The sequence below is a fragment of the Pichia membranifaciens genome, assembly GCF_001661235.1.
Source record: "Pichia membranifaciens NRRL Y-2026 unplaced genomic scaffold PICMEscaffold_2, whole genome shotgun sequence".
NCBI classification, from domain to species: domain Eukaryota; kingdom Fungi; phylum Ascomycota; class Pichiomycetes; order Pichiales; family Pichiaceae; genus Pichia; species Pichia membranifaciens.
The window spans coordinates 1,686,727-1,700,045 of record NW_017566983.1 but is presented as its reverse complement, the minus strand read 5'-3'; the positions used below and the strand labels follow the sequence as shown (position 1 = coordinate 1,700,045).

General features: G+C 54.4%; 9 protein-coding genes across 9 annotated transcripts; 7 read left to right on the top strand and 2 right to left on the bottom strand.

The window, feature by feature from the left end:
* Positions 1-3: 3 nt before the first annotated feature.
* On the top strand, positions 4-878 carry PICMEDRAFT_71843 (hypothetical protein; the record flags this gene model as incomplete). The annotated part of the gene is made up of 2 exons (XM_019164028.1): positions 4-51; positions 135-878. 2 exons carry the CDS (start codon positions 4-6, stop codon positions 876-878), a joined length of 792 nt encoding a protein of 263 aa, XP_019018925.1.
* Positions 879-1,158: 280 nt separating this feature from the next.
* Positions 1,159-2,265, top strand: PICMEDRAFT_71842 (hypothetical protein; the record flags this gene model as incomplete). Its single annotated transcript, XM_019164027.1, has 1 exon — positions 1,159-2,265. One exon carries the CDS (start codon positions 1,159-1,161, stop codon positions 2,263-2,265), a length of 1,107 nt encoding a protein of 368 aa, XP_019018924.1.
* A 218-nt stretch (positions 2,266-2,483) lies between these two features.
* Positions 2,484-3,689, bottom strand: PICMEDRAFT_71841 (hypothetical protein; the record flags this gene model as incomplete). The annotated part of the gene is made up of 1 exon (XM_019164026.1): positions 2,484-3,689. The coding sequence occupies one exon, from the start codon at positions 3,687-3,689 to the stop codon at positions 2,484-2,486; it is 1,206 nt and encodes a 401-aa protein (XP_019018923.1).
* A 219-nt stretch (positions 3,690-3,908) lies between these two features.
* PICMEDRAFT_119403 (hypothetical protein) lies at positions 3,909-4,707 on the top strand. Its single transcript, XM_019159860.1, has one exon. It carries the CDS (start codon positions 4,128-4,130, stop codon positions 4,605-4,607), a length of 480 nt encoding a protein of 159 aa, XP_019018922.1. The 5' UTR covers positions 3,909-4,127; the 3' UTR covers positions 4,608-4,707.
* Positions 4,708-4,806: 99 nt separating this feature from the next.
* Positions 4,807-5,718, top strand: PICMEDRAFT_71840 (hypothetical protein; the record flags this gene model as incomplete). Its single annotated transcript, XM_019164025.1, has 1 exon — positions 4,807-5,718. The coding sequence occupies one exon, from the start codon at positions 4,807-4,809 to the stop codon at positions 5,716-5,718; it is 912 nt and encodes a 303-aa protein (XP_019018921.1).
* A 410-nt stretch (positions 5,719-6,128) lies between these two features.
* Positions 6,129-7,097, top strand: PICMEDRAFT_71839 (hypothetical protein; the record flags this gene model as incomplete). The annotated part of the gene is made up of 1 exon (XM_019164024.1): positions 6,129-7,097. The coding sequence occupies one exon, from the start codon at positions 6,129-6,131 to the stop codon at positions 7,095-7,097; it is 969 nt and encodes a 322-aa protein (XP_019018920.1).
* An 85-nt stretch (positions 7,098-7,182) lies between these two features.
* On the bottom strand, positions 7,183-7,872 carry PICMEDRAFT_71838 (hypothetical protein; the record flags this gene model as incomplete). The annotated part of the gene is made up of 1 exon (XM_019164023.1): positions 7,183-7,872. One exon carries the CDS (start codon positions 7,870-7,872, stop codon positions 7,183-7,185), a length of 690 nt encoding a protein of 229 aa, XP_019018919.1.
* On the top strand, positions 7,823-10,056 carry PICMEDRAFT_15699 (hypothetical protein). The gene has a single exon (XM_019160924.1). It carries the CDS (start codon positions 8,116-8,118, stop codon positions 9,943-9,945), a length of 1,830 nt encoding a protein of 609 aa, XP_019018918.1. The 5' UTR covers positions 7,823-8,115; the 3' UTR covers positions 9,946-10,056.
* A 937-nt stretch (positions 10,057-10,993) lies between these two features.
* Positions 10,994-12,559, top strand: PICMEDRAFT_28006 (hypothetical protein; the record flags this gene model as incomplete). The annotated part of the gene is made up of 2 exons (XM_019162528.1): positions 10,994-12,166; positions 12,308-12,559. Coding segments are annotated over 2 exons (1,425 nt in total), but the record flags the coding sequence as incomplete, so codon positions are not given.
* Between the last annotated feature and the right edge of the window lie 760 nt (positions 12,560-13,319).

The following is a 13,319-nucleotide window of genomic DNA, read 5'->3' as shown; positions in this document are numbered from 1 at the left end:
ACAATGTCGTGGGAAGGATTCAAGAAGGCGATTAACAGAACCACGGGAGCGGTACGTAGTGGTGGCGCAGCCAGAAGGGGTCTGCGGAGCCCGGGACACCCGGCAAAAGCGGGCAAATACTAACATCCCCACAGGTGCTGGTGAAAGCGGCCGACAAGGTCACGGACAAGGAGTACGACACGGAGGAGAGACGGTACAAGGTGCTCGAGAAGGCGGGCAAGGACCTCCAGAAGGAGACAAAGGGGTACCTCGACTCGCTCAGAGCAGTGACGGCGTCGCAGGTGGCGATGGGGGAGACAATCAACAACCTCTACGAGGACGCACGGTCGCTGGGCGGGGTGAACGTGGGCGGGATGTACTTGCAGGCGGTGACGGACTACGACACGGAGACGGTGAAGCAGCTCGACGGCCCGTTCCGCGAGACGGTGTTGGACCCGATCACAAAGTTCTCGTCGTACTTCAACGAGATCGAGGAGGCCGTCAAGAAGAGACAGCACAAGAAGCAGGACTACGAGCAGGCCAAGGCCAAGGTGAGAAGACTCGTGGACAAGCCCGCCAAGGACGCCTCCAAGCTTCCGCGGGCCGAGCGGGAGCTCGCCCTCGCCAAGGACGTCTTCGACGACCTCAACATCCAGCTCAAGACCGAGCTTCCCCAGTTGATCGACCTCCGTGTCCCCTACTTCGACCCCTCCTTCGAGGCCCTCGTCAAGATCCAGCTCCGCTTCTGCACAGAGGGCTACGCCCGCCTGGCCCAGATCCAGCAGTACCTCGAGCCCCAAACCCGGGACGAGTACGCCAACGGCCAGCTCGACGTCCGCATCGACCAGATGCTCGACGAGATGCGCAAGCTCAACATCTGTTCTCTTGGCCTCAAGTGACTCCTATCTAGCCTTTTGTGTACTTGTAGCACCACATCATCAACTTTTTTGCGCAGCGTCCCCGAACGTTCTCGAACTTTCCACGCGACAGTGCTGGCGGCGCCGGACGTGGCGGGCAGGGAGCACACCACTTGGGGTATATATAGGGGGGTATACCTGCCCCCCCCCAACACGACGGGAGGAGGCGACGGCTCGGCGGACAGCGGTAGGGGTCCGGTGGCGGGAGAAGAGGAGACACAGAGGTCATTGAGACACAGGACGACTACACAAACACACAACAATGGTCAAGGAAACAAAACTATACGATCTTTTGGGGGTGTCGGCTGGCGCCTCTGATGCCGAGATCAAGAAGGGATATCGGAAGATGGCGCTCAAGTACCACCCGGACAAGCCCACAGGAGACACAGAGAAGTTCAAGGAGGTGTCGGAAGCGTTTCAGATTCTCAGCGACAAGGAGAAGAAGGAGATCTACGACACGTACGGGCTCGAGGCGGCCCGTGGGAATGCGCCAGCGGGGAATCCGTTCGAAGGCATGGGTGGAGGAGCAGGCGGGGCCGGAGGAGCAGGAGGCCCTGGCGGCACGTTCCGGTTCTCCAGCAGCGGGGGCGCCGGAGGGCATCCGTTCACGCAGGCGGACGCGTTCAACATCTTCAACCAGTTTGGAGGGTTTGAGGACATATTTGGCGGAGCCGGCGGGCCTGGCGGCGCCGCTGGCGGTCGCAGTGCCCGTGGCGGGTCGCCGTTTGGCGGCATGGGCGGCATGGGCGGCATGAATGGCATGGGCGGCATGAATGGCATGGGCGGCATGGGAGGAATGGGCGGCATGGGCGGCATGGGCGGAGGAGCCCCTCCGCCACCGAAGCGGGAGGCCGAAGTGGTGGACCTCAACGTGCCATGCTCGCTCGAGGAGTTCTACAAGGGCGGGGTGAAGAAGTTGAAGATCAACAGAAAGGGCTCGAGCGGGGCAAACGAGGCGAAGATAATAGAAATCAACATCAAGCCGGGCTGGAAGGCGGGCACGAAGATCACGTACCCGAACGAGGGCGACTACAAGAACGGCATGAGACAGACGTTGCGCCTGATTCTCGCAGACAAGCCGAACCCGGTGTTCAAGCGCGAGGACAACAACTTGCGGGCCGTGGTGAAGCTCTCCTTCAAGGAGTCGCTACTCGGCTTCCAGCACGAGTTCACCACCGTCTCGGGCAGAAAGCTCCACCTCTCGCGGAGCACCCCGACACAGCCGAACTTCACCGAGACGTTCCCCGGCCAGGGCATGCCGATCTCCAAGCAGCCGGGCAAGTTTGGCGACCTTATCATCGAGTACAAGGTCGACTACCCAACATACCTCACTGCCGAGCAGAAAAAGGCCATCACAGCAAACTTCTAGAGAAGCCCCCTTCCGCCTCCGACCCCTATCGATGTATTTATAGCTCCCCCTACTTCAAAGGCCATGCTAGGGCTTATTTATTATAAAAAAACCCCACACTCCCTATATAACGTTATAATACCAGTATAAGAACAAAAAAAAAAAACGCATAGATATGTAGGTATATATAGATAGATACTCGCAATTCATTCATACTCAAAATTCATGCCCGCAATCCATCACTCCTTGTCGTTGCGCACGCTGAAGACAAGCTTGTGGCAGCTGACACGGCCCTCTTGGAGCCGGCTCAACCCCTCTTCTGCAGACTCCAACCCGTGCGGAAGGAGCGAGAGCGGCAGATGGACCACCTTGCCCTCCTGGACAAGCTTCTCAGCCAGAGCCCAAAACTCGTTATGGTCTTTCACCATGGCCTCGCTTGTCTTCACAATCAGGCCGTTCAAGTCCTGGTCCTTGCCAATGGCGAGGTACGCAAGCGTCCCGGAAAAGGAGACGTCCTTGTCTCCCCTGGAGGTGATGGCGTCCGGCGACTTGAAAAGCAAGTTGTTGAGGTGCGCCTTGCCCTGCGCCTTCTCCCGGAGACACGCGTAGCAGTTGTTGAAGGTCTCGTCCGAGCTGACGCAGTCGTAGGCATACGCAATGCCGCCGGCGCCGGCTGCCACAGACCGGATCTGCTCAACGCAGTCGCTGTCCCTGTAGTCGACCACCGCGTCCGCTCCCAAGCCCTCGAGGACCTTGCCGTACTTGGCCTTATTGGCGGTCGCAACCACCTTGAGGCCGTACACCCGCTTGGCGATCTGCACGGCAAGATACCCTGTGGCAGTGGTACCACCCCAGACGAGAAGCCACTGTTGGGAGTTATTTTTCGCCGAGTCCGTGCCGCCCAATTGGAAGTAGTGGTGGAGACTTAGTCCGACCGTGGTGAGTCCGAGGGGCAAGGATGTGGCAGCCTCAAAGGTGTCGAAAGCCGAACCGGCAGGCACGTCTTGCTCGCCCTCAGCAGAAGCCGGTGCCGGTGCCGCAGGGACGCCGTGCAACTTCCGGCCCAAGTTGAGCGTAGTCGCCTGCGGAACCACCACGTACTCCTGGAACGCACCGCCGTCTGCGTTGTGCGTGTACCCTCCGTGGACAAAGGACGCCACCGAGTCCCCGACGCTGAATCTGGCCGACGCACCGCCGTCACCCTCCCCGACTTTGAGCACCGTTCCGGCCAACTCGGAGCCCACAGTGCAGCCCGCCGTCCCCCATCCCACCAGGAAATGCTTGTAGTCTGTTGGGTTACACGCACACGCATGCACCTCGACAAGAAGCTCGTTCTTCCCCACCTGCAACGATTCTGCGGCCTTGGCCACTGTCGTAGTCTTCACCAAAGGGGTTGTCTTGCCGGTGTACACCACCGCCTTGAAATCTTGCGCAGAGGCTGTCATCTCGATTTTGCACTTCCTCAATCAAATCGGTGCCAGCTTGCAGAGCAGATTAAATGGCAGAGGAAACGACGCAGCAATGCACAGACACACAACAAAAAGCACCAGAAGCCAGCAAGAGAAAGAGAAGGTGAAGAAGTGAAACGCAAATGCCATTGCCAATGCAGGCAGGGAGAGCGAAGGCCGAGAGGCGAATCCCGGCGGAAAATCGGGCCCAAACTAGTTCTTTTCCTGGCCTGAGTCGCCATAGTGGGGTCTGCAGGGCATTGCCTGGGGCGGTGACATTTCTCCGGCCCTGCAGCTGCGGCGGCCACGCCGCAGCTATGGCATCGCAGACCCACATCTGGACGGGGGAGCTGGAACGGGCCCTCTTTCCTGCTGCTGCTGTTTGCCGAGCTCGGCAGCAGTGTGCATGCGTCATGCGTGTGCACGCATCCGTGCATGAACCCGGTGCTGCGCCCCGCGCTTCCGCGCTTCAGCCTGCGTCGCGCCGTCCGCCATGGACACAAACGCGCAGACGCCGGGAACGTTCTAGCCGGCTTTTGCGGACATCTGGCCGGCGACTGGATGCGGCGCCGATCCAGCGCTCCGCCTCCTGACAGGCCGTGGGGGAAGCTCACCAGCTGTGTGAGCAGCGGATGTCCGTCTCCTCCTTTACGGAGGGGCACGGAGAGGGCCTGCACGGGTCCAGACGGGTCTGTGTGGAGTGTGCATTGTTTGCATCGTTTGCATTGGTTCCGTGCCGCAGCACCGTCTTTCCTGTGCTCCTCTGGAAAGCGCCACAGACAGGCGGTTCCTGGCCACGAGCCACGAGCCGCCAGCGGGTTCATGCCAGAGCCGGGCCTGTTTCCCAATCCGGCAGCAGCGCCCAAAAAAAAGGCGGCGGGACGATCGACCCAAAAAACAAGGACGCGCACGTGACGCAGGCGGGGCGGTTCCAGACTCTCCACGGGCGACAGCAGGACCGGAAGAGGCTCTCTGGACCACAGAAAACAGCAGCAGAGCCACCCAAGACAGGGGTTGTTGAGGCAAAAGAGGGGAAGAAGCGGGCACAAGAAGCGGGCACAAGAAGCGGGCACAAGAAGCGGGACACAAGAAGCAGGGCCAGCACAAGCACACAATGTCTGTGATCCTAGTCTCTGCAGGATACGACCACACGATCCGGTTCTGGGAGGCGTTGACCGGGGTGTGCTCACGCACGATACAGCACAGCGACTCGCAGGTGAACAGACTCGAAATCACGTCGGATAAAAAGTACCTCGCAGCAGCAGGAAACCCGAAGATCAACCTGTACGACATCCGGTCGACGAACCCGAGCGCGGTGCAGACGTTCGAGGGACACACAAACAACGTGACGTCGATCGCATTCCAGATAGACAACAGATGGATGTGCTCGTCCAGCGAGGACGGCACGATCAAGGTGTGGGACATCCGCAGCCCGTCGATCCAGCGAAACTACAAGCACAACTGCCCCGTGAACGAGGTGCTGATCCACCCGAACCAGGGCGAGTTGATTTCGTGCGACCAGAACGGCACGGTGAAGATCTGGGACTTGGGCGAGAACAAGTGCACCCACCAACTCATACCGGAGGACGACGTGTCGATCCAGTCGATCAGCTGTGCGTCGGACGGGTCGATGCTGATCGCCGGCAACAACAAGGGCAACTGCTACGTGTGGGAGATGCAGAACTCGATCGAGAAAACGCTCCTCAAGCCCTTCCACAAGTTCAAGTCGCACTCCAAATACATCACACGCGTGCTGTTGTCCAGCGACTGCAAGCACGTCGCCACCTGCTCCGCAGACCACACCACCAGGATATGGTCCACCGACGACGGCTTCAACCTCGAAACCACCCTCAAGGGCCACCAGAGGTGGGTGTGGGACTGCGCCTTCAGCGCAGACAGCGCGTACCTAGTCACCGCGTGCTCCGACCACTATGTCCGTCTATGGGACTTGAGCAGCAACGAGACCGTGAGGCAGTACAACGGCCACAACAAAGGCGTCATCTGCGTTGCGCTGAACGACGTCTAACCGCCCTCTTGCCCTCCCTCCATACTGTTTGTAACTAATATACCCAATCCAGTAAGTAATCCAGTGCGGCACCATTTTCTTCATGTTGGGAAGGTCTCTCGTACTTTTCAGCTTGGCTTCCACAGGGTTCCACATCTTTTGCTGCTTGTGTCTCCGGAGAGGAACACCACGTGAAAGGCAGTTTCTCTTCAGCAGAGCACCCCACGGGTCCCCGCTTGAACATGGTGCTCCATTTCTCACGTCTAGCGCAACACACGGAGGTGGTGTGCCGCCTCTATCGCACACTACTGCGAAATACAATCCATCTCGGAAGACTCGAACTCAAAGATCATGTCAAGTTGGTCAGCAAAATACGACAGCGCTTCAGAACCAATGCATCCACATATAGTCCCACAGTAGCTCAGAAGCTTATGAAAGATGCGGTGAAATTGAATGATATGATTGTGGACTCATACAATAGTGACACAAGCGTGCAAGCTTTACTATCTTGGATTTCTCCAGCAAATCCTGCTGCTCCTCGAGCAGCTCCTGCTGCAACCCCACCGCCTGTATCGAAGAAGCATAGGAAAAACCCAGATTACTCGATGTTGTCCGAGGACGAGATCGCTGAGTTTCGACAGACTAAAGAACTTCCTTTACCGGAATCCACACAACTACTACTACCAAGTATACATATCCATGCCCGATGGTATTTCAACACAAACGAGTATCCGCCACTGAAATCCAAATTGGACAAAAGGTATATGCGTACGGTTTTCCCCTCGTTGATAGCACACGGAAAGCAGCTGTATTACATGAACCGTCTTGTAAGCAAACTCATGAAACCTCCCAGTCATAAAATGAAAAGAATATCTGGCACAGGCCATTGGATCTACGTCATCAACACTCCTTGGAACAGGGATCTACGGACTGAAGATTTTAGGTTCCTAGGCAGCACAAGGAAAAAATATGATGAGTTGATCATCAAAATCCAGGAGTGTGAACACTTTCGCAAACGGTATGAGCACGTTGCTGTCCAGGAAGACAAGTGGGAGAAACTAATGGGCATGAATAGTGCTACAAAAGCATCCACAGATGACTGGACATGGCTATACACAGAGGCGGAAGCAGTATTGAACGCTGAGAAAACCCAACTTGAACAGGAAGTTATCCAATTTTGCAAAAGACAGGGAATTATTTACGAAAAAATCAAACCGATTTTTGACGAAATGCACATACACAGCAAGACGAATTCAGAAATAATGCAAAAGGAGGTTGAAATCAAGGAAATGGGTCCTTACACTGATGTTTTGGATGGTGGATTGGGTCTTTTACTGAAAAAGTACGGGTTTAGAGATCCAATTGAATCCAAATATTCCAAAACCCCAAAGGGGAAATAACTGTCATATAACCTATATATAATATGTATACGTATTTTCTACCTAGATACATATAGAAGAACAAATCATTTCATCTCCGCAAAGATTACTCATTCCCATAAATGTCGTTGGACTTTTGCGTTCCAGTGTGTTCTATAACTTTAAAGCCCTCGAACTTCTCAATAAGCTCCTGTGCCTTCGTGTCAGAACCCGAGTCCTCCACATTCATACGCCTTAGCATATCAATGACATTGTCTAAATCATCAACTTCGATTCCCTTTTCCTTCATGTTGATGTACTGATCCAATAAGACAACCCCATTTTCTACCGTATCCTCTGCAAACCATGGTTGATTCAAGTTGACCCTCATAAACAAAGCTTCAAAACTTAGCTGATTTTTGTAAAATTCTGAACATAGGTAATGATTCTTACAGCAGTACCTTGACTTGTAATACCTTGGCATCTTCAAACTTTTGACCAAACTATTCACCTGCATGTCTTTTATCTTTTTTGGGTCGTTGTGTTTACAAAGTGGATACCCACAAAAATGTTCGATTACTCTCTCTTCAACGATCTCCTCATAAGACTTCTTCGATAGGTATCGAGATAAGATTCTTAGTACCTTAGGTTCACAATTATTGATCATCAAAAGTTCTGTAAGGTGAAAAGTCAGCTGGTTTGCCTCTTTCGGTGTCAAAATCGGCTTGTGCAACACCGGTAGCAGCAAATCATGAAATTTCTCAACTGTTATCGTATTTGCGTCTGTTCTTGTATCTTCTATTGTAATTCCATCCATATCTGTGATCCACAATTTTCATGAACAGTATTCTATAGTGATTCGGCAATGTTTGACTCCATTGCCCCCAGCAAATAGAGGATACTGCTTCTTGTTGTCGTCGACCCTGTTCTCCGCATAGAAAATAAATACTGTGCGCCTTTGTTTTATACACCTTCAAAGAGAGGAACCTCGATCTGGATGATTACTTTCCTTACAGACACGTTTCGAGTGGGTGAATACAATTGGGCTCACACAGAGAAGATGGCAGAGGAGTATGGTCTCAGGAAGAGAAATGATTCGCTGAACACGACGTGGCCGTCATTGAGTCTGAATATAGACATCCAAACGTCACATTCCAAATCAAAAGACACGAATGACGGAAAGGGTAAAGTAAGGGATAGGCACGGCAACAGTGGTAAGCAAGAACGGGACGACGACGGATCCAAGAAGCTGAAGAGGTTTACACGTGGATCGGTTAGAGGGAAACAGATTGGGACTACTTTATGGAATGTGCTGTTATCGGAACTAAATATAGAACCAGGATTGGAAAAGGAGAACATCGAGAATAGAGACCAGAGTGGAAATACCAATACCGATATAGATAGGTGGAGTGATAACTTGGAGCTGTTGCTGAACTATATTAGACTACCAATGCATCTTGAACGGTTCATGACGTTCGGATTATTGTACTCGGCGGTCATATTTTTGAAATGGCTAGTTATCATCCCATTGAGGTGTTTCATTCATACCGTCTTGAACATTGTGCGATTTGTTCAGCGGAGGGGGTCGTTTTCTTCTCCTTTTGTGAAGCACCATCTCATATACAAAAACGATCTATTGTCTGTGACGGGAATAATGACAACTCTATTTTTGTTGAGAAACTTGGACACGAGCCGAATATACCACAATATACGTGCAGGTACAGCTGTCAAACTATATTTCATGACGCAAGTTTTAGATATTGCAGACAGGCTTCTCAGTGCCAGTGGCCAGGACATCCTCAGAGTGACCTACCAATTCAATAGCATAACTGTCGGCAACAGGTTGAGCCTGGTGAAGGTGTCTCAGTTCCTCGCACTATACGTCTTATCGATCCTATATCTTTGGTTCCACTCTTACGCCTTGGTCTACCAGGTCATGGCTTTGAACGTTGCCATCAACTCATACTCAAATGCTCTACTGACGTTGATCTTGTCCAATCAGTTTTCCGAATTGAAGAGTGCGGTCTTCAAAAGAACAGAACGAGAGGGACTATTCCAAGCGACTTGCGCAGATTTGAACGAGCGGTTTTTGATCCTAATCATGCTTGCTATCATCTCCTCCCGCAACTTCCTACAGATCCTGATAAACACAACCTCCATCAACGATTTTTTCGATAGTCTTAAGCCCGACTCGTGGTCCACCCAGCTCACACAGTGGAAGTCTTTTGACAACTGGTTGGGCCTCCTCATGGGGCCCTCCATCCTGGTCATCGGGTCCGAGATACTGGTCGACTGGGTCAAGTACGCATACATCATCCGTTTCAACCGAATCAGGCCCAAGGTGTACGACAAATTCACCAAAATTCTAGCAAACGACTTTGTCAACGGTTTCACCTCGGACAATTTCAGCAGAATCAACCACCAGCCCAACGAGCATCCAAGTCTCTTGACCAAAAGAACCGGCTTCCCCATCTCGACCGTGTCCATTATTTTCTGCAAGTTGACGCTGTTTCCCTACTTGCAGTACTTGATTTCCGTCGTCTACGAACGGAACAACAACGCCCACATTGCCAGCTGCCTGATAATCTCCACCGTGCTGATCGCCTTGGTGTCCGTTCTGATTTCCCTACGACTGCTCTTGTCACTCATCATTCTCAGCTGGTCCAGAGTTCTTCTCCAGAGACAGCTTCCGAAGCAGACAGACTACGTTTCTGGAGATCCAAATGTCAACTTAAGCCACGTTGCAGATGTCCGGGAGCATCTCTACGACGACACAGAGGCCCTGCCGCCCTCCTTGGAAGACCTACGGCTACAGAAGCTCCACAAGAACCGGGACGACAAGCTCACCGGCGTGGTCCGCTTTGAGATGGCCGACAAGAGGATCTGGTAGCAGTGTCTTCGCCCCTATGTAGTAGAGTAGATAGACAACCGTGGACTACGGTACCGCTAAAGAGTAAAAGGAAAAAAAGTTAGGGCTGCCCGCACGTGATGGAAGCCAGGCTATTTATTTATTTGTACATCAGGAACGGTTCGGTTCTTTGACAGCCAGGTTTGTTCTTGACGAAGGAAGGACTAAGGGCAGATTGCAGCAAATGGCAACCGAAGGTAGCCAACAGACACAGCGAGCGATGTCGAAGAAGGCGAATATCGATGCGAGCTCGTTCAAGGTGAATGACTCCTCTGTGTTCCACTCGGGAAACTTCTCCGCAAAGTACACAAAGGACAAGGCTGGATCAAAAGCCAAGGACAGAGGCAGGGAGGGGGCTGAGGGCGAGAGACAGAGAAGCAGGGGTGCGATGAGTGATGTGATCGAGGACGAAGACAGAGCGGTGCAGCCGTTGACGATTGCAGGGGGCTTCCAAGACACCCCTTCGTCGGTGTTCAACGACGATCACCAGCTGGGTGTCAGCTTGACCAAGAGCCATACTCGGCGAGAGAGTCTTTTGAGCTCGTCGCTGTCGCAGAGCATGTCTTCTTCACGTCTGCAGAAGCCTGCTGCGAGCGAGAAACAGGCACAAGCGGCAATGGTTCCCACATGGGGCGACAACTCGCCCTACGAGAGATCTGCGTCGAACGTGCGTTCCCCACAACAGCCACAGCCACAGCAGCAGCAGCAGCATGTCGAGCCGGCAGGAACCAACTACTCGTCCATGAAGCTGCAGGGTGGCTTCATCACTAGGGAAATCGAGCCATGGATCAACGACAGGAAAAACGACTCTTTCTCCCACACGGGACACCAGCCGCTCCGGCGTGTTGCCAGCTCGGGCTCCATCCAAACGTCGAGCCGCAGCATCAGGTCTATGGCGAACTCTGCGGCGCTGGACTCCCCGGATCTAGAGGCTGCAAGCGGAGTCGCCGGCGTCAGCGTCAGGGAGTTGGCTGCTCCCGGGGCCTTCCGCAGAAATTTCATTCTCAACAGAGACGCCCACAGTTTCAACGAGTCCAATCTTGTCACGAGGAACTTCCTGGAGTTCTTGGACTTGTACGACCATTTTGCCGGCCAGGATCTAGAGGAGGACGACGGGGAGACCGAGACCGAGGACGAGGAGTCCCGAAATGGCGACGAAAACGAGGTGATAGACGAGTCTGAGTTTCACCACGATTCGGCCTCGTTCATGAGGAAGCACAACAAGAGACGGGCCAAGCAAAAGGTGGGCCGAGCGCAGAAAAGCAAGAGCAAGGAGAAGAAGGTGTCGACGCCGAAGGCCTTCTTGCTTTTGTTGAAGGCTTTCTTGGGCACGGGGATCATCTTCTTGCCCAAAGCCTTCTCCAACGGCGGGCTTCTTTTCTCCAACTTGATGATTGTCTCGTTCTCGCTCATTTCCTACTACTGTTTCTCGATCTTGATCAGGACGACGTCCCGATGCAAGGTCTCCGGGTACGGCGACATCGGGTTCAAGTTGTTCGGCAAGAAGATGCAGTTCGCCATCTTGCTCTCGCTCGTGCTGTCGCAGCTCGGCTTTGCGTCGACGTACACGGTCTTTGTGTGCGAGAACCTGCAGCAGATCCTGCAGATCGTGTACGGCCGGATCTACGAGCTGGGCTTCTTCTTCCTGCTGCAGGTGCTGATCTTCGTCCCGGTCTCCTTGACCCGAAGTATCTCGAAGCTGGGTGTTTGTGCGTTGGTGGCCGACGTCTTCATCTTCCTCGGACTGCTCTACATCTACGGCCAGTCCGCCGTCAAGCTCGTCTCGGACGGGCCCTCCGAAAAGGTGGCCGTGTTCAAGCCGGACACGTGGACGTTGTTCATCGGCACGGCCGTGTTCACGTACGAGGGCATCGGGTTGCTCATCCCGATCCAGGAGAGCATGCGGGAGCCGGAGAAGTTCAACCGCCTGCTTGTGCTTGTCATGTTCATCGTCACGCTCGTGTTCACCAGCATCGCCAGCATCGCGTACCTCAGCTACGGCGACGACATCCACACCATCATCCTCATGGACTTCCCGCGCAACAGCAAGACCAACACCGTGCAGCTGCTCTACTCCGTGGCCATCCTGCTCTCCACCCCGATCCAGCTCTTCCCGGCCATCAAGATCGTCGAGAACTACATCTTCCACCAGAACCGCCTCACCTGGAGAGCCAAGATCCGCAGAAACTCCGAGGCCATCTCCGTCCTCAGCTCCTCCGACCTTCTCGGCCTCACCCCGACCCTCAGCAACTACGACTCCATCTCCGCCACCCCCAACCCGGACCTCGTAAACCACGACGGCCTTCTCTCGGGCAAGTCCGACACCACCATCAAGGCGCTCAAGAACTGCCTCCGAGTCGCCATGGTCCTGCTCATGTGCAGCATCGGCTACCTCGGCGCAGAGAACCTCGACAAGCTTGTTTCCCTCATCGGCTCTCTCACCTGCGTGCCCTTGATCTACATCTACCCGCCGCTCTTGTACTGCAAGGGCTTTGCCGGCGAACTCCGCCAGACCGAGAAGGCCCTGTCTGCCGCTGTCCTGCTTGCCGGCTGTGTGCTCATGGCCTACACCAGCTACGAGACACTGGCCAACTGGTGAACGCCTCCCGCCCCCAGCGCCCTCTGCTCACCATCCTACGAACATTACTAAGCCTATTCGTACATACATACTTCCGTAATCCTACAACTAACACCCTGACACTGCCCGTCGACTTGGCACCGGGACGGGAAATTGGCCTCGGAGCCTTGAAATTGCTGAAAATTTTTCTTGTGCCCCGCCGCCGAGGGCTGCGACCGCGTGGTTCCGGAATAGGAAGCTGGAATACGTCAGGTTGGTTTCCGTCTGGCGTGCCGTTGGGGTACAAGACGCAGGCGAATTGGGCTGGAGGTCCTTGGGCAGGGTGAGTAGACAGCAGCACATAGGTGTGATCAGGCCAGCAGAGAGCGTTTGTGCGTGCGGGAGGAGCTACGTGTGCCAGCACCGCGTGGAAGTCGAAGCAACAGCAGCAACAGCAACAGCAATAGCAGAAGAAGAAGAAGAGGATGACAGTTTCGACCGCAGCCCCAGGCTCATCCACCGCCATGAAGAGCAGGTCGTCGACGATGTCGAAAATCGGGCGGTTCTTCACGAGCGGAGGGCAGGGCGACGAACACCCGCCGCAGCAGGAGCCACGGACAGCGAGTGCCAGCAGCAACAGCAGCCACGGCGGCAGGCTGAGCTCTGCGGGCACGCTGTCCCGGAGAAGCTCGAAGCGCATGCCCAGCGGCGAGTGTGCTAGCAGCACAGCGGCATCTTCGACCGCCGCCAACAGTGGCAGCAGCAGCAACAACGCCAGCAGCGGCACCAAAAACTTTTC

What these genes read in the sequence shown, in the direction of transcription:
- PICMEDRAFT_15699 (XM_019160924.1), top strand. Translation starts at nt 8,116, where the DNA reads ATGGCAGAGGAGTATGGTCTCAGGAAGAGAAATGATTCGCTGAACACG.
- PICMEDRAFT_119403 (XM_019159860.1), top strand. Translation starts at nt 4,128, where the DNA reads ATGAACCCGGTGCTGCGCCCCGCGCTTCCGCGCTTCAGCCTGCGTCGC.